General features: G+C 45.5%; 1 protein-coding gene across 1 annotated transcript in view; it reads left to right on the plus strand.

The window, feature by feature from the left end:
- The window catches only part of LOC122942229 (homeobox protein NOBOX-like), a 40630-nt gene extending 24889 nt beyond the window's left edge, over positions 1-15741 (plus strand). Inside the window, exons 9-10 of the mRNA XM_044299731.1 lie at positions 12000-12144; positions 15711-15741. Of these exons, the coding sequence (XP_044155666.1) occupies positions 12000-12144; positions 15711-15741 (176 nt within the window). The remainder of the gene's footprint in view (positions 1-11999; positions 12145-15710) is intronic.
- The last annotated feature ends 3411 nt before the right edge of the window (positions 15742-19152 follow it).

The raw sequence follows: 19152 nt of genomic DNA on the forward strand, positions 1-19152 counted from the left end.
TAGGACCCCCTCTTGTCATTTACTGATAGGACCCCCTCTTGTCAATCACTGATAGGACCCCCTCTTGTCAATCACTGATAGGACCCCCTCTTGTCAATCACTGATAGGAACGCCTCATGTCAATCACTGATAGGACTGCCTCTTGTCAATCAATGTTAGAACCACCTCTTGTCAATCACTGATAGGACCGCCTCTTGTCAATCACTGATAGGACCGCCTCCTGGACTTCAAAGACCAGAATGAGCAGGAATTGAAATATATAGATTAAAAATTATACTGAATCCTTCCCATAAAACTATATATCAATCTGCTCAGCTCCTCCTGCTCTATAACATGCTGCCTGCAGATCACATAGCATTTTCATGGTGACAGGTTCTCTCTAACACAATCCAAATGACAGCCAACAAAAAGCGAAAGTGAAAGGTCAAAGCATAACTCAGATAACAAAAATGAAAAAAACTGCAGTACACTAAAGTGCAAAGGTTACCACACGTGCATCACTGCAGCCTGGCACTGGATGTGAGCGCGGTCTCCTCACAGGTTCCCTGATGAGTGTGCAGTCAGATGAAAAACGTAGGGATATACCATTTTAACCCACCTTCCAATAGAGAGTTCTTTGCACTACAAGGAAAAAGACACCGGACAGGGCATACGTGGGGTATAATAGTTTTCTACCAGGGAGCAACAGGGACAGTGATTCCAACTGCAGGACGAGGAGGCAGAACGGATTCCCCAATTTGCACGGTCGGTCTTCAGGCTGGTAAGGCTGTTCCCATATATTACACTTTACATTACCTTGTGTATGCATGCTTACACTATATGGACAAGAGTACTGGGACACACGTCTTAATCATTGAATTCAGGTGGTCCATTGAGTCCTATTGCCACAGGTGTATAACATTCACCACCCGCCATTAACACAGGTGTATAACCTCCAGCCCCCGGACATGCAGTCTACCATTACCACAGATGTATAACATCCACCCCCGCCATGCAGTCTACCATTACCACAGGTGTATAACATCCAGCCCCCGGCCATGCAGTCTAACATTACCACAGGTATATAACATCCACCCCCGCCATGCAGTCTACCATTACCACAGGTGTATAACATCCAGCCCCAGCCATGCAGTCTACCATTACCACAGGTGCATAACATCCAGTCTCGGCCATGCAGTTTACCATTACCACAGGTGTATAACATCCACCCCCGCCATGCAGTCTACCATTACCACAGGTGTATAACATCCAGCCCCGGCCATGCAGTCTACCATTACCACAGGTGTATAACATCCAGCCCCCGGCCATGCAGTCTAACATTACCACAGGTATATAACATCCACCCCCGCCATGCAGTCTACCATTACCACAGGTGTATAACATCCAGCCCCGGCCATGCAGTCTACCATTACCACAGGTGCATAACATCCAGTCTCGGCCATGCAGTTTACCATTACCACAGGTGTATAACATCCAGCCCCGGGCATGCAGTCTACCATTACCACAGGTGTATAACATCAAGCCCCGGCCATGCAGTCTACTATTACCACAGGTGTATAACATCCAGCCCCGGCAATGCAGTCTACCATTACCACAGGTGTATAACATCCAGCCTCGGCCATGCAGTCGCCTGTACAGACATATGTGAAAGAGTGGCTCATTGTAAACAGCTCTCTGAATTCCAAAGTGGCCATCTCTGCCTCATAAATATTCAACCATCACCTGTCAACGGTATTATTGTAAAGTGGAAGGAACTGCAGCAACTCGGCCACAAAGTGGAGACCACGTAAAGTTACAGAGTAGGGTCACCGACTGTTGCATGCAGGCCTTACATCACCAAGCACAATCCCAAGTGTCAAGCACATCCCTGCTGGATTCAGAGCAGTAGAAGCATCTTCTGCGCAGTGACCACTCACACTTCTGTACCTGGTGTCTGATGGACGAGTCTGGTGAATGCCAGGAGGATGATACCTGCCTGACTGCATTGTGCCAGCTGTACAGTCTGGTGGAAGAGGGGTGATGCTATGGAGGTGTTTATCAAGGGTCGGCCTTGGCCCCTTAGTTCCAGTGACGGGAAATCTTAATACTTCAGCAGACAAGACATTTTTGACAATTGTTTGCTTCCAACTACTTGGGCACAGTTTGGGGACGTTCCTCCATGATTGCACCCCAGTGCACAAAGCAAGATCCATACAGGCATGGCTGTGGGAGTATGGTGTGGAAGAACCTGACCGGCCCCACAGAGTCCTGACCTCAACCCCAACCAACACCAGAAAGGAGACTATGAGCCCGGCCCTCTTGTCATACATCAGGGTCTGACCTCACAAACGCTCTTCCAAAAATTCCCAAAGACACCTTCTAAAATCTTGTAGAAAGTCTCCCCAGAGGAGCAAAGGGGGTGAAACTCCATATGAATGGCTATGGATGATAGGAGGTCATGAAAGTCCCTGGAGGTGAAATGTGAAGGCGACCCAATGCTGCCGTCCAAAGTATGTTAGTCTTAGTTACTTTCCATCTAAGTCATCCTGGGGCGCTGCCACCATGTCTCAGAACCTTCTGTTTTGAGGTTTTTCTTCACTATCACATGGATTTTTGTAATGACTTGAATTATAAATCAGGTTTTAGTCTTTGTTGGTAGGGATGAGGGAACTTGAGTTTTCAAGTTCGGCGTAAACGGTCGAGTTATCTAAGAATTTCGTTATGGATTCTGCTACCACGGACCAGGGAATTTTGGCTGAGATCAAGTGTAGTATATGTTCTTATCCGTCCAGAGGGGGAGCCCGTAGTGCCGAATCTCTGAGATGTCAAGAAGAATGGAGAACCACACAGTAAACCTAGGGTGTAGGGCTTGGGCAATTGGTGTCCTATGCTAGGTGACCAAGGGCTCTGCTGGATCGAAGCCAGGGGCCTGGTTGTGATGTAAGCCCAAGGTGCAGAAGTGGTGACCCTGGGGTGCCTGAACTCACTGGGGGTGGGAGCCCACTGAGTAATGGCACATTTTGCACAGCACTTTCCTTGCTCGGCCTCCGCCCATAAAAGATGGGGAATTTTTTATAATTCTGGTTCAATGTCCGGGCCCTAATGGCACACATTTACTTTATTTTTTATGTCACTTTGTGTTTACTATTCATGTTGTTTTGTAACTAGGATTTTCAGGGTTGTGGCGCCCTTATGGGCAACCCCCTGAGGTCTGGGGGGGGGGGGGAGGAGGGTGGCCATCAGGTTCCTGACCCCCCTGCAAAACCCCTTGGTGTGTCCCTCCGGCGTACCCTCAGCTTCGGCTTGCCACTTGTGGTCCGGAGGGATAGGTAATGGTTTATGGGGGGGCCTTCTCTTACAGAGAGGGCCTGCAATAGACCACAACCTAGTGCACGTTTATGTGTGGCATGCTGCACGATTTTGATGCACGGATGTAGAAAACGCGGTTCCTTGGGCTTTCATTAACCCTTAGGATATGAGTGCCGTACATGTATGGCGCTGGTGCAATGTGTAAACATGACGCCCGTTAGCAAGTGCAGTGGGCGTCATGGCCGGCAGATGAAACAGCAGAGACCTGCGGCTAATTACCGTGACCAGCAATAATGCCGATTGCGGTAATTCAATGCTTTAGATGCCGTGATCAAGTGAAATCACAGCACCTAAATGCGCAAAAACCCGGAAACGCTTCCTACCTATGCCCCCATGTGTCCCATCCGGGCATAGATATTTGCACTGAATACTGGTAGCTTTACTGAGTAAGCCAGCAGTATTCAAACTGCAATTATTATTTTGGCCATCAGATGGCAGGCCAGGATAAGAAATGAGCAAAATAAGCTAATAATAAATTCCTGATAAACCCAAAAAAAATAAAAATGTAGTAAGCTCATATATTAGGCACATAATGATCACAAAAAAGAAAAAAAGTTAAAAAATATATAAAAAATAAATATATAAAAGTTTAAATCACCCCCCTTTCCGTATACCATTAAAAAATAAATACCTAAATAACAATAAATATAAACATCATGGGTATCACCGCAACCGAAAATGCCCATACTATTAAAATAGAAAAAAAATCCAATACGGCGAATGGCGTAATGGAAAAACTGTCAAAATGGCCAATTTGCCATTTTTTCATTGCTTCTCTTACCCAAAAAAATTTAATAAAATGTCATCAAAAAGTCATGCATGCTCCAAAATGGTATAAATTAAAAGTACAGATTGTTCCGCAAAAAAATTAGCCGCTAAACAGCTCAGTAGACATAAGTATAAAAAAGTTATAGGGGTCAGAATATGGTTATATAAAAAAAATATTTCTCAAAGTTTACATTTATTTTTACACTATTTGGACATAAAGAACCTATACATATGGGGTATTGTTGTAATCGTACTGACCCAGAGAATGAAGGGCATGGGTCAGTTTTTCCATAAACAAAACTCCATGGGAACAAAACCCATAAAACGGTGGAGGGATTGCATTTTTTTTTCCAATTTTACCCCATTTGGAATTTTTTTTACCGCTTTCCACATTTTATGCCATAATTAATAGTGGCATTTGAAAGTAAAACTTGTCCCGCAAAAAATAAGCCCTCATACAGCTATGTGAACGGAAAAATAAAAAAGTTATGGCTCACGGAAAATAGGGAAGAAAAATGAAAACGCAAAAACGAAAAAAAACTCCGGTATCCAAAGGGTTAAAAAAAAATGTATGCATTTTATATAAAAACCTATCACTAACAGTAGTTACTAAATTTGGGGCGTGCAAGCCCCACTGGGACCAGACTAGCCACGACCATTGTTGGCCGAGGCCGAGGACAGACTGAATTTGCAGGGACTGTTGGCTACAATGTCTTTAGGGTTATTCACACATAGCGGTTGAAGGGGAGGTTAAACCCACATCAGAACATCACATGTTTCTGCTGGAGTTTTGTTGTGTTTTTTTACAGCTTCTGGTGTTTCCCCCGTCTGACGTGTCAATGGCATCTTTTACATAGGCCGAAGACTTGGGCAATTATTGGGAACAAAGCTATTAACTTTTGAGTAATTTTTTTTTACTGCATTTATTTACTTTCTTCTCTTCACAAACAATGGCTACTCAGACACATCAGGGAAAGCTGTACTGCTGCAGGACATAAACACATTGCACCATTCTCCTAGATGTGAATATTTATCTGTACACTCGATCAGATTCTGATACTAAACTAAGAAGCTTCACTTCTGTCACGGCTGCAGCCATTCACACCACAGAACAGGTCGCCATTGTGTATACGGACCTAGTCCTTACCAAGTATGGGAAATAGCCAGCTCTATAAGAGCTGTCTAAACTCCATACATGGTACAGACCTTTTAACCCCCTAGTGGACAGGACCGGAACAGAGCTAGTGTTTAGCCAGCTCACAGTGTACTGTCTATTTCCCATACACCAGAGGGACCTTTTCTATGTATTATATACAGAGAGGTTCTTCTGCTGGTGAGGTCCCCTCCAGGCATGGAGTTTAGCCTGCTCACAGTGTAGTGTCTATTTCCCACACATCAGACGGACCTTTTCTATGCATTATATACAGAGAGGTTCTTCTGCTGGTGAGGTCCTCTCCAGGCATGGAGTTTAGGCTGCTCACAGTGTACTGTCTATTTCCCATACACCAGACGGACCTTTTCTATGTATTATATACAGAGAGGTTCTCCTGCTGGTGAGGTCCTCTCCAGGCATGGAGTTTAGGCTGCTTACAGTGTAATGTCTATTTCCCATACCCCAGACGGACCTTTTCTATGTATTATATACAGAGAGGTTCTCCTGCTGGTGAGGTCCTCTTCAGACATGGAGTTTAGCCTGCTCACAGTGAACTGTCTATTTCCCACACACCAGACGGACCTTTTCTATGTATTATATACAGAGAGGTTCTTCTGCTGGTGAGGTCCTCTTCAGGTATGGAGTTTAGCCTGCTCACAGTGACTGTCTATTTCCCATACACCAGACGGACCTTTTCTATGTATTATATACAGAGAGGTTCTTCTGCTGGTGAGGTCCTCTTCAGACATGGAGTTTAGCCTGCTCACAGTGAACTGTCTATTTCCCACACACCAGACGGACCTTTTCTATGTATTATATACAGAGAGGTTCTTCTGCTGGTGAGGTCCTCTTCAGGTATGGAGTTTAGCCTGCTCACAGTGTACTGTCTATTTCCCATACACCAGACGGACCATTTCTATGTATTATATACAGAGAGGTTCTTCTGCTGGTGAGGTCCTCTTCAGGCATGGAGTTTAGCCTGCTTACAGTGAACTGTCTATTTCCCATACACCAGACGGACCTTTTCTATGTATTATATACAGAGAGGTTCTCCTGCTGGTGAGGTCCTCTTCAGGCATGGAGTTTAGGCTGCTTACAGTGTAATGTCTATTTCCAATACACCAGACGGACCTTTTCTATGTATTATATACAGAGAGGTTCTCCTGCTGGTGAGGTCCTCTTCAGACATGGGGTTTAGCCTGCTCACAGTGTAATGTCTATTTCCCATACCCCAGCCGGACCTTTTCTATGTATTATATACAGAGAGGTTCTCCTGCTGGTGAGGTCCTCTTCAGACATGGAGTTTAGCCTGCTCACAGTGAACTGTCTATTTCCCACACACCAGACGGACCTTTTCTATGTATTATATACAGAGAGGTTCTCCTGCTGGTGAGGTCCTCTTCAGGCATGGAATTTAGCCTGCTCACAGTGTAATGTCTATTTCCCATACCTTAGACCAGGGGTGGCCAACCTTACATACACAAAGAGTAAAAAAACAACAACATATGACTACCAGGAGCCACACGCTATACAATTACACACGAGTCACCATATTTTTCGCCCTACAAGACGCACCTAGTTTTTCACAAAGAAAAATAAGATAAAATAAATATTTTTCATCCGATCTGAGGTCTGCTAAAATATTTTATTTTTCATTAGAAGAGAAAAATACAAAAAATATATTTTTCAGACCTCAGATCAGACTCCTAAATCAGATCCCCTATCCTAATCTGACCTACAATAAGATCCCTAAACCTCATCAGACCTCCAAATCAGACCCCCAAAATAAGACCCCCAATGCTCGGATCAGGCAACACAAATCAGACTCTGTGTCAGACCCCCAGTGCTCAGATCCCCCCCCCATGCTCAGATCTGACCCCCCCATGATCATACCTGACCAACCCATGCTCAAACAAGACCCCCATGATCATATCTGCCCCCATGCTCAAATCTGAACCCTCATGCTCCGATCATCCAACTCATGCTCAGATCAGACCCTTATTGTCCAGATCAGGACCCCCCCCCCCCCCATGCTCAGATCAGAACCTCCCATGCTAAGATCAGACCCCCATGCTCAGTTCTATCATTTAAAAAATATATCTTCCCTTCTGATCAGGCACTGGGCTCCTGCTACTCTGCAGGTCTGACACGCTCTCCACTGTGACCTGATGAGCACAACGTCAGGTCATACTGCGTGTCTCCACGTACTACGTTCACACACTGTGTGCATCAGGACGTAGTGGAGAGTGACCTAGAACTGCAAAGTAGCAACAGTGCCCGATCAGGAAAAGAGATCGGAGCATGGGGTGGAGAGTGAGCCGCCTGACTGCTTCCTGGCTCCACAGCAAGAGCCGCACTTGAAGAAGCAAAGAGCCGCATGTGGCTCAAGAGCCACAGGTTGGCCACCCCTGCCCTAGACGGACCTTTTCTATGTAAAAAGAAGTGGCTTTTTTTTTTTTTTTTTTAAATGGCCTTTCAAAATGTATTCCCTTATGAGGCGCAGGTCCAAAATGGCTGTTGTCTACATTTTCAATACAGAAGAGATCAGGGCGGACATAACGGCGACAGATAACTGGCTGTGTCCTGGTGACAGCGGCAGTGGCGAGTTGTCATCAGTGGCGAGTTGTCATACAGTTTGGAACATGATGCGGGCAAAGCAGCAGATGTCTCGCTGTGTAGTGGTGGAAGCAGCAGTGGTGCGTCAACATAAATGGCTGTACAGTATGGAACATCATGGACAAGGCTGGATTTGAATATCAAATAATGTCTGGCTGTGTAGTGAGAATGGTAGAGGCACTAGTGGTAGTAGTAACTGGTGGCAGCACAGTATGGAACATGACGGACAAGGTGCAGAAGATGTCTGGCTGTGTGGTGGTAGTAGTTGGTGGCAGTACAGTGTGGAACATGATGGACAAGGTGTAGGAGATGTCTGGCTGTGTGGTGGTAGTAGTTGGTGGCAGTACAGTGTGGAACATGACGGACAAGATGCAGGAGATGTCTGGCATTGCAGTTGTAGTAGCAGTTGGTGACAGCAGTGGCAGTATGGAACATGACGGACAAGATGCAGGAGATGTCTGGCCTTGCAGTTGTAGTAGCAGTTGGTGACAGCAGTGGCAGTATGGGTCTCCACAAACGTCTTAAGCATCTGCTTTAGGGTTCCGTTAAAGCATTCACAGAGACCATTTGTTTGCGGATGGTAGGGACTGGCAACTATATGCTCCACCTGCATTTTCTTGCACAAGCACTGCATCAAGTTAGACATGAATTGTCCCCCATGATCAGTGAGCATCTCCTGTGGGAACCCTACATGAGAAAATATACCTAACAGAGCATCTGCCACTTTGCGCGGATGGAAGACAAAGCAACAGCCTTTGGGTATCGGGTGGCATAGTCTACCACAGTGAGTATAAACCTTTCGCCAGAAGAGTTAGGAATGGCCAAGGGTCCGATGATATCCACTGCCACCCTCTGGAAGTGCTTATCAATGATGGGCAGAAGGATCAGCAGAGCCTTACTTACATCCCCATGTTTTCTGATTCGTTGGCAAGTAACACAGGAACGACAATAGTTGGCAATGTCCGTTCCCATGTTAAGCCAATAGAACCGTCAGGACAGCCTGGCTTTAGTTTTCCGTACCCCCAAATGAACAGACCAGGGGACTTCATGAGTTACTCTGAGTAGCTGAGCCGGTACATTTGGGGTACAATCAACACCCTCTCAGCAACCTGTGATTGGCTGGGGTCAGGGAAAACCAGGTCTCTATATAGTTTCCCCTGTTTCCAGTAAACTTTTACCTTGTCAGACTCTCAAGGGGGCCTGGCGGCAGAGGCCCTTAGATCTTCCAAAGTGGCATCTGTAGCCAGGGCCTCCTCGAATTCCAAGCTTGTGGCGGGTGCCTGCTGCACCGCCCAGGTAATTTCAGGGAGAGGAGGTGGGGAAGCTGTATCCCCCAGATGCTCCCCCTGGGCAATCAAGTTCCCCGCATCCTTCTCAGCAGCATTCTGGGCACTCTTTTGTTGAGTCACAACTGCTATGGAGGGTACAGGGGCTCCCTGGTCAATAGTACCTTTTAACTCAAGTACATCACCATCATCATTCATCTGGGAAGCCGGTGGGGGACAGCGCTTCCGGAGGGTGGGGGACGACAATAGTTGGCAATGTCCGTTCCCATGTTAGGCCAATAGAACAGGCAGGACAGCCTGGCTTTAGTTTTCCGTACCCCCAAATGCCCAGACCAGGGGACTTCATGAGCTACTCTGAGTAGCTGAGCCCGGTACATTTGGGGTACAATCAACACCCTCTCAGCAACCTGTGATTGGCTGGGGTCAGGGAAAACCAGGTCTCTATATAGTTTCCCCTGTTTCCAGTAAACTTTTACCTTGTCAGACTCTCCAGGGTGCCTGGCGGCAGAGGCCCTTAGATCTTCCATAGTGGCATCTGTAGCCAGGGCCTCCTCGAACTCCAAGTTTGTGGCGGGTGCCTGCTGCCTCCTCAGGGAGAGGAGGTGGGGGAGCTGTATCCCCCAGATGCTCCCCCTGGGCAATCAAGTTCCCCGTATCCTTCTCAGCAGCATTCTGGGCACTCTTCTGTTGAGTCACAACTGCTATGGAGGGTACAGGGGCTCCCCGGTCAATAGTACCTTTTAACTCAAGTACATCACCATCATCATTCATCTGGGAAGCAGGTGGGGGACAGCGCTTCCGGAGGGTGGGGGCAAGCTGCTCTCCGAGCCTCGCTGTCATTGGGAAAATCCAAAGATCTTACTCTGGTCATAACTCAAAAATACAGCGCAATAGAGATTATTGAGGTACGCCATTTTAACGGTCAGGAGGTGACGGTGCCACACATACCAAAAACCACCCACTTATGTTAAATCTTGGCTCAGAACATCAGTTCTTCTGATTGGGGTCACGTGGACACCCCGTGTTTGGTGCCCCTGTGACCCCAATACTAAGAGCTGAAAAATGAGCCCACAATTATCGGGCGGGCATTCTCCTGTGTAGAGATATGGGCAAAAAATCCATTTTAGACCAGATTTCAGCGTGACTGACCGGTCATAAAAGTCACAGCCAACCCATATGACACGCCCTAAAGGCGGGTTTACAGACTGTCTGGACCAATTCTTATAAATTGGACAGAGCAGATTGTACCGGGTTCCCCATTTTGAGGCCAATCTGATTGAATGAGGATCCGTGTCTTTCTGTCTTGCCTCAGGACCTGATAGCTGCAAGTCTCTGTGAGTAAAGTAGGCCTCAGTTTTCTTTCATCCTTTTTATTTTAAAAACTGCTCTGTGTATATTTGTATGCTTCTGTTTTTTACATGTTTCAATTTTTATTAAAAAACAATTATTTAAAGAGGACCTTTCACCTAAAAAAAAAAAGTAAACTAAGACCATAGCTTTACTTACATGCCCCCATGAAGTGTTGATCGTTTTTTCTTTTTTCAAACTGTGCCCCCGTTTGTCCGCTATGCCCCCCCCCGGAATAATTCCCGCCGTCTATGCTAATGAGCCAGCCTCAAATGGGCTGGCTTTAAAAGTTCTCCTCGGCGTGCCTTCTCTCTTCTCCCTGGCACGGAGCGCATCCAATCAGCGCGCTCCGCTCTTAGCCAGGGAGAAGACGCTCCAGTTCTCGCGAGACTTCAGAGAACTGGAGCGATTTCGTCTATCCGGCTAAGAGCGGAGCGCGCTGATTGGATGCGCTCCGTGCCAGGGAGAAGAGAGAAGGCACGCCGAGGAGAACTTTTAAAGCCAGCCCATTTGAGGCTGGCTCATTAGCATAGACGGCGGGAATTATTCCGGGGGGGCATAGCGGACAAACGGGGGCACAGTTTGAAAAAAGAAAAAACGATCAACACTTCATGGGGGCATGTAAGTAAAGCTATGGTCTTAGTTTACATTTTTTTTTTAGGTGAAAGGTCCTCTTTAACCTAGCAGGGGCAATATTTTTTAAGGCAATTGGAGCTCCTAATTTTCAGCTACCTGTTTGCTTTAAAATGCGAATCTCAGAAGTTTATTAGTTGTTAGAAGGAACCGGCAACAATTTGATCTCCTGTGCAATCTGGTCGATTGTAGGAAGCAAGGTGATCAAATCCGATAGTGTGTGTAGTGTCAGTACTTGTCCCGATTGACCGCTGGTACCTGATCCCGGTCTGATCAGGTACTGCGACCTGAGGAATCAGGCAAGATCGTGACAGATTGGTGGCAGCAGGTGGGATTTAATTGAAAGCATTAGTACCGGGTTTAAGCAATTAAACCTTCCACTAACAGCTGGCAGTACGGTGCCTGGGTACAGGTGAGCTGACCGTGCTGAGGTTATTTATTTTGGTTTTGAAGCAGAACATATACATACAGGACAGTTTCCCCTACCCCCTCTTGTTTTTATTTTCTATCTTTCATTTGGGAGAAGTGCAGCATCATGTCCACTTCATACCAGAGGATGACGAAGGAAGCGCTAGTCAATCTCTGTCAGCTCAGAGGGATTGATGGAGCGGACCGGACAAAGGACTTCCTTGTACATGCGCTCCAGGCGGATGATCAAGGGAGGACAGGCATGACAACCGAGCCAGATGGCAGTCCTCCCCAGCTGTGAGATAAACCCAAGGCCTGCCTATCCTGCCGGTGAGAACTCTGAGCAGAGTACCACCTCAGAAGGACTGCCCTCATCCATACAGGCTGCGCTGCCTGCCGAGGTGACTCGGATGCCGAACTTCGTTTTCAACTCATCCTAGAGTACCAGAAAGCTGCCGAGCGCCAAGCTGAGAGGGAAGCTGCAGAGTGCCAAGCTGAGAGGGCAGCCGCAGAGCGCCAACTGAAGCTGGAGTTAGTGCGACTCGACCGGAGCATTGCATCACCACCCCCACAGAAACCAGAGAGGTACGTCAACCAATGCCATCTTTTGACAAGTTCCCCGTGATGGATGAGAGGTCAGGGGTTGATGGATTCTTCGGGAGCTTTGAAAAGGTGTGTCGCCAGTATCAGCTCCGCGACACCCAGTGGGCAAAATATCTCACTCCAGGCCTGAGAGGGAAGGCACTGGATGTTTTTTGCTGACCTGCCTATGGACGGTGATGGGGACTATGCTAAAATCAAAGCGGCCATAATCAAAATCTACAACCTCACCCCTGACATGTACCGGAAACGGTTCAGGACTCTGCAGCTTGCCCCCACCCTCCGGAAGCGTGCCCCTATCATAAAGTAATAAACCCCTTTGAAGCTGTCCACTATACAGGCATGTTTATATAAAGTGTCATGGAGGACAGTGATTGTTGTCACCTCTGGGTCAGGGACTAAGAAGTTTATGGCGGTGGTCTGGTTTAGGATGTGGGGGAAGATAGAGAGGGAGAGAAGGGACAGTTATTTGTTTGAATAAGGGGGAGCTCCGAGTCCCCAGAACACAGGCCAAGCGCTCATGCTCGGTGTGCCACAGAAACCACCCATAAATCACACCATTTTAGAAACTACACCCCTCAAGCTATTCAAAACTGATTTTACAAACCATGTTAACCCTATAGGTCCCCCACCAAATTAAATGAAAATGGGAATGAAATTTTAAAATTTTAGCAGATTTTACATTTTAATCTATATTTTCTTCAACACATTTAGGGTTAACAGCCAAACAAAACTCAAAATCTATTATCCTGAATCTGGAGTTTACAGAAACACCCCGTGTGTGCTCAAAAACCGAAGTATCGGCGCACAGCAGGCTTTAGAGTGGAAGGAGCACCATATGGCTTTTGGAGAGCGGATTTAGTTGGAATGGTAATTGGGAGCTATGTCGCATATGAAGACACCCTGAGGTGGCCCTATAGTGGAAACCCCCAAAAAGTTACCCCATTCTGGAAACTACACCCCTCAAGGAATATTTCAAGGTGTGTAGTGAGCACTTTGACCCATCGGGCGTTTCACAGAATTAGGAAACGCTTGGCTGTAAAAATGAAAAATATTTTTTTTTGCAGAAAAAGTTGCTTTACAACCACATTTTTCACTTTCAAATGGGTAACAGGACAAAATGCACCCTACATTTTGTTACCCATTTCCTCCTGAATACGCCAACACCCAATATGTGCTCCAAAAATTATGTATGGGTGCACGTCAGGGTCCAAAAGGGAAGTAGTGCAATAGGGCTTTTTGAGGACAGATTTTGCAGGATTTGCTTTTGGGAGCTATGTCGCATATAAAGACACCCTGAGGTACCCCTAGAGTGGAAACCACCAACAAGTGACCCCATTATGGAAACTAAACCCCTCAAGGAATATTTCAAGATGTGTAGAGAAAACTTTGTCCTCAATGGTAAATCATGGAATTGGCTGTGAAAATGAAAAATTTAAATTTATTCCAGAAAAATTTACTTTAGGCCCAAATTTTTCACTTAAAAAAAGGGGGAACTGGAGAAAATGTACCCCCTAATTTATTGCCCATTTTCTCCTGATTACAGCAATACCCGAAGTGTGCTTGTATACTGCTATATGGGCGTACCACAGGGGTCAGAAGAATAAGAACACCAAATTGCTTCTGGAAGGCAGATTTCACTGGAATAATTCAAAGGCGCCATCTTGCAATTGAACACACCCTGAGGTACCCCTAGAGTGGAAACCCCCAAAAAGTGACCCATTCCGGGAACTACACCCCTCATGGAATTTTTCAAGGTGTGTAGTGAGCACTTTGACCCATCGGGCATTACACAGAATAAAAAAACTCTTGGCTGTGAAAATGAAAAATTGCAAATTCTTTCCCCCGAAAAAGTTGCTTTACACCCACATTTTTCACTTCCACAAGGGGTAACAGGACAGAATGCACCCCATATTTTGTTACCCATTTTCCCCCAAATACGCCAACACCCAATATGTGCTCAAAAAATGATGTATGGGTGCATGTCAGGGTTCAAAAAGGAAGTAGCGCCATAGGGCTTTTTGATCAACAATGTTACAGAATAATAGGACCTCTCAGCACATGGGTGACGATTACTTCAATAGTGCCACTAGATATTGGTCCTAAGGACCTGTCTACGTCTTTTTTCATTTGCTGTTTTTATTTAAAACTTTATTTATGTACATTTATTAAAACTTTTCTCTATTAACACCAGTTACTGTGACAACTAAAAATTCCCAGTGGCTGCAGATTGTCTCCTTCACTTAATCAGCAGATTCCTTCATAGCAGCGCGCTCGCTCCTATTAGTCAGCAGCAACTTCAGCCCTGAGCGCGTCGGCTGACAGTCTGTTCTCCTCCTGCGGAGCTCCCTATCTGCTTGCCACTGTTACTAAAATCACACACACATAGATTTCCTGCCTCCCGACATGTTCTGCTGGACGCCCAGCGTCTTCAGGGGATCACGCAGGTATGTGTGTTGGGGGCAGAAACCATCCTTTAAAGGTTCGGTGTCAGATGACATTCCTCTAATAACCTATCATATTATTCCTTTTGTGTCCATCCCTCTGTCATTGTGTTCATCTCCGTTCTAATAGGTTAGAGTATCCGGGCCTTACCACCCATTAGCCGCGTCCCCTGCTCCATGACTGTGGAATATCTGTAGGTTGCCACCCACCAGCCGTATCACTCGGCTCTAGTAGGGTGGAATATCTGTCTATTACCATCCACTGGCCGCATCTCTCAACTCCAATAGGGTGGAATATCTGCAGGTTACCACCTACCCGCCGCGTCATTCGGGTCTGATAGGATAGCTTGTCTGCAGGTTTCCACCCCTTAGTTCCTCCCACTCTCGGTGTCCGGGAGGATCTGCGCATGCTCGTCCGCTTGGTGACTAAAAGTCTTTCAGCGATCTACGCTTTGAAGAGATGTGCGCAGGCGCGCCAACTTAGAGATTTCTCTTCTCTCCTTGCCTTCATATGTAGAACTGCGGTTGCTCATCAGCTTGGACTTTTAGGCTGAGTTCACACGGGCGAGATTTCCGCGCGGGTGCAATGCGGTAGGTGAACGTATTGCACCCGCACTCAATCCTGACTCATTCATTTCAATGGGTCTGTGTACATGAGCGTTTTTTTTCACGCATCACTTCTGCAATGCTTTGAAATCGCAGCATGTTCTATATTCTGCGTTTGTAACGCAGGACAGGCCCCATAGAAGTGAATGGTTGCTAAGAGATGTTGTTTGTAAACCTTCAGTTTTTTTATCACGTGCGTGAAAAACGCATCAAAACGCATTGCACCCGCGCGGAAAAAACTGAACAACTAAACGCAATCGCAGACAAAACTCACTGAACTTGCTTGCAAAATAGTGCGAGTTTCACTGAACGCACCCTGAACGCATCCGGACCTAATCTGTCACGCCCGTGTGAACCCAGCCTTAACGTTTTGGTGGGGTTCATGGTGCGCATAATTTCTATCATGGTCCTTATGTCTTTCTTCTTTATCTTGCATTTGGCCCATGTTATCTGTTCCTAGGGTCTTGGGTTTAGTTCTTTTTTGCTGCTTCACCTTTTTAGGAACCTGGTGACTACAGTAGAAATACTGTAGATGAATAAGGAACCATCCTTACTTGATAAGAACGAATATAAATATTAAAAGAAGGAATAATGATCTTAATATATGTAGAAATGAAAGTACATGCCATAAGAAAACTCAATAATCCTGCCTCCGTGAAGGACAATATAAGAAAAAATATATAATAATAAATAAATACTTGAGAGTATCTAGTACCACCCAGTAGTATAGAAGACCCTAGGATAAAAACCCTTTGACATCAAAATTATAAGGTAAATAAAGAACAGCATAAAATAAACAGTCGAGAAGATTTAGCACCATCCATCAACACTAAGACCTCAGAAAAATATTGACATCAATGAAAATGAATTCCATAGAGAAGAGTCCTAATGAAACATCTAGGACCTATATCCTCTGTAAAATATGAGTATATGGCATCCACTATAAGCCACCATGTTCCTTAAAAAGTGAAGCAGCAAAAAATAACTAAACCCAAGACCCTAGGAACAGATAACATGGGCCAAATGCAAGATAAAGAAGAAAGACATGAGGACCATGATAGAAATTATGCGCACCATAAACCCCACCAAAACGGTAAAAGTCCAAGCTGATGAGCAACCGCAGTTCTACATATGAAGGCAAGGAGAGAAGAGAAATCTCTAAGTTGGCGCGCCTGCGCACATCTCTTCAAAGCGTAGATCGCTGAAAGACTTTTAGTCACCAAGCGGACGAGCATGCGCAGATCCTCCCGGACACCGAGAGTGGGAGGAACTGAGGGGTGGAAACCTGCAGACAAGCTATCCTATCAGACCCGAATGACGCGGCGGGTAGGTGGTAACCTGCAGATATTCCACCCTATTGGAGTTGAGAGATGCGGCCAGTGGATGGTAATAGACAGATATTCCACCTACTAGAGCCGAGTGATACGGCTGGTGGGTGGCAACCTTACAGATATTCCACCATCATGGAGCAGGGGACGCCGCTAATGGGTGGTAACACCCGGATACTCTAACCTATTAGAACGGAGATGAACACAATGACAGAGGGATGGACACAAAAGGAATAATATGATAGGTTATTAGAGGAATGTCATCTGACACCGAACCTTTAAAGGATGGTTTCTGCCCCCAACACACATACCTGCGTGATCCCCTGAAGACGCCGGGTGTCAAACGAAACATGTCGGGAGGCAGGAAATCTATGTGTGTGTGATTTTAGTAACAGTGGCAAGCAGATAGGGAGCTCCGCAGGAGGAGAACAGACTGTCAGCCGACGCGCTCAGGGCTGAAGTTGCTGCTGACTAATAGGAGCGAGCGCGCTGCTATGAAGGAATCTGCTGATTAAGTGAAGGAGACAATCTGCAGCCACTGGGAATTTTTAGTTGTCACAGTAACTGGTGTTAATAGAAAAAAGTTTTAATAAATGTACATAAATAAAAGTGAAGTTTTAAATAAAAACGGCACATGAAAAAAGACGCAGACAGGTCCTAAGGACCAACATCTAGTGGCACTATAGGGCTTTTTGAGGACAGATTTTAATGGATTTGCTTTTGTGAGCTATGTCGCATTTAAAGAAACCCTGAGGTACCCCTAGAGTGGAAACCCCCAAAAAGTGACCCCATTCTGGAAAATGCACCCCTCAAGGAATATTTCAAGATGTGTAGTGAGCATTTTGATCCATCAGGCATTTCACAGAATTAGGAAACGCATGGCTGTAAAAAATAAAAAACGAAATTTTTTCCAGAAAAAGTAGCTTTACACCCACATTTTTCACTTTCACAAGGAGTAACAGGACAAAATGCACCCCACATTTTGTTACCCATTTCCCCCCGAATACGCCAACACCCCATATATGCTCAAAAAATGATGCATGGCCGCACGGCAGGCTTCAGAGTGGAAGGAACACTATATGGCGGTAAGGAAATACTAGATAGCATTTTCAAGCACACATTTGTAAAAATGAAAAATTACTAGCAGACCCCACTTTTTAACTTTCACAAGAGGTTAAAGGAGAAAATGCACCCGGTATATGTTCCCTATTTTGCGAACACCCTATATGTGCTCGTAGCCTACTGTATTGGTGCACAGCAGGCCTCTACAGGCAAAATATGTATTTTGCAGGCCTGAATTGGCAGACATGGATTTTAGCTGCCATGTTGCATTTAAAAAATTCCCTGAGGTCCCCAGAAATAAAAAACCCCAATAACTGACCCCATTTCAGAAAGAGCACCCCCGTACGAACATTTTAAGTGGTAGAAAGGGTACATTTACCAAACAGGTGCCTCACAGAAGGCAGAAATACTAGAGAGAGGATTTCAAAGCACACATTTGTAAAAATGAAAAATTACTAGCAGACCCCAATTTTTCACATTTACAAGGGGTTAAAGGAGAAAATGCACCCCAGTATATGTTCCCCATTTTGCAAAAACCGCATATGTGCTTGTAGCCTGCTGTATTGGCGCACAGCAGGCTTCTACAGGCAAAATATGGTTTTTGCAGGCCTGAATTGGCAGACATGGATTTTAGCTGCCATGTCGCATTTAAAAAATTTCCTGAGGTCCCCAGAAATAAAAAAAAAACAATAACTGACCCCATTTCAGAAACAGCACCCCTGTACGAACATTTTAAGTGGTAGGAAGGGTACTTTTTACCAAACAGGTGTCTCACAGAAGGTAGATATACTAGAGAGAGGATTTCAAAGCACACATTTGTAAAAATGAAAAATTACTAGCAGACCCCAATGTTTCACTTTCACAAGAGGTTAAAGGAGAAAATGCACCCCAGTATATGTTCCCTATTTTGCAAACACCCCATATGTGCTTGTAGCCTGCTGTATTGGCGCACAGCAGGCCTCTACAGGCAAAATATGTTTTTTGCAGGCCTGAATTGGTAGACATGGATTTTAGCTGCCATATCGCATTTAAAAAATTTCCTGAGGTCCCCAGAAATAAAAAAAAACAAGAATTGACCCCATTTCGGAAACAGCACCCCTGTACGAACATTTTAAGTGGTAGAAAGGGTACTTTTTACCAAACAGGTGCCTCACAGAAGGCAGAAATACTAGAGAGAGGATTTCAAAGCACACATTTGTAAAAATGAAAAATTACTAGCAGACCCCAATTTTTCACCTTTACAAGGGGTTAAAGGAGAAAATGCACCCCAGTATATGTTCCCCATTTTCTCTCCATTTTGCGAACACCCCATATGTGCTTGTAGCCTGCTGTATTGGCGCACAGCAGGCTTCTACAGGCAAAATATGGTTTTTGCAGGCCTGAATTGGCAGACATGGATTTTAGCTGCCATGTCGCATTAAATTTTTTTTTCCTGAGGTCCCCAGAAATGAAAAACCACAAGAACTGACCCCATTTCAGAAACAGCACCCCTGTACGAACATTTTAAGTGGTAGGAAGGGTACTTTTTTTTACCAAACAGGTGCCTCAAAGAA

Source organism: Bufo gargarizans, chromosome 6, assembly GCF_014858855.1.
Source record: "Bufo gargarizans isolate SCDJY-AF-19 chromosome 6, ASM1485885v1, whole genome shotgun sequence".
NCBI classification, from domain to species: Eukaryota; Metazoa; Chordata; class Amphibia; order Anura; family Bufonidae; genus Bufo; species Bufo gargarizans.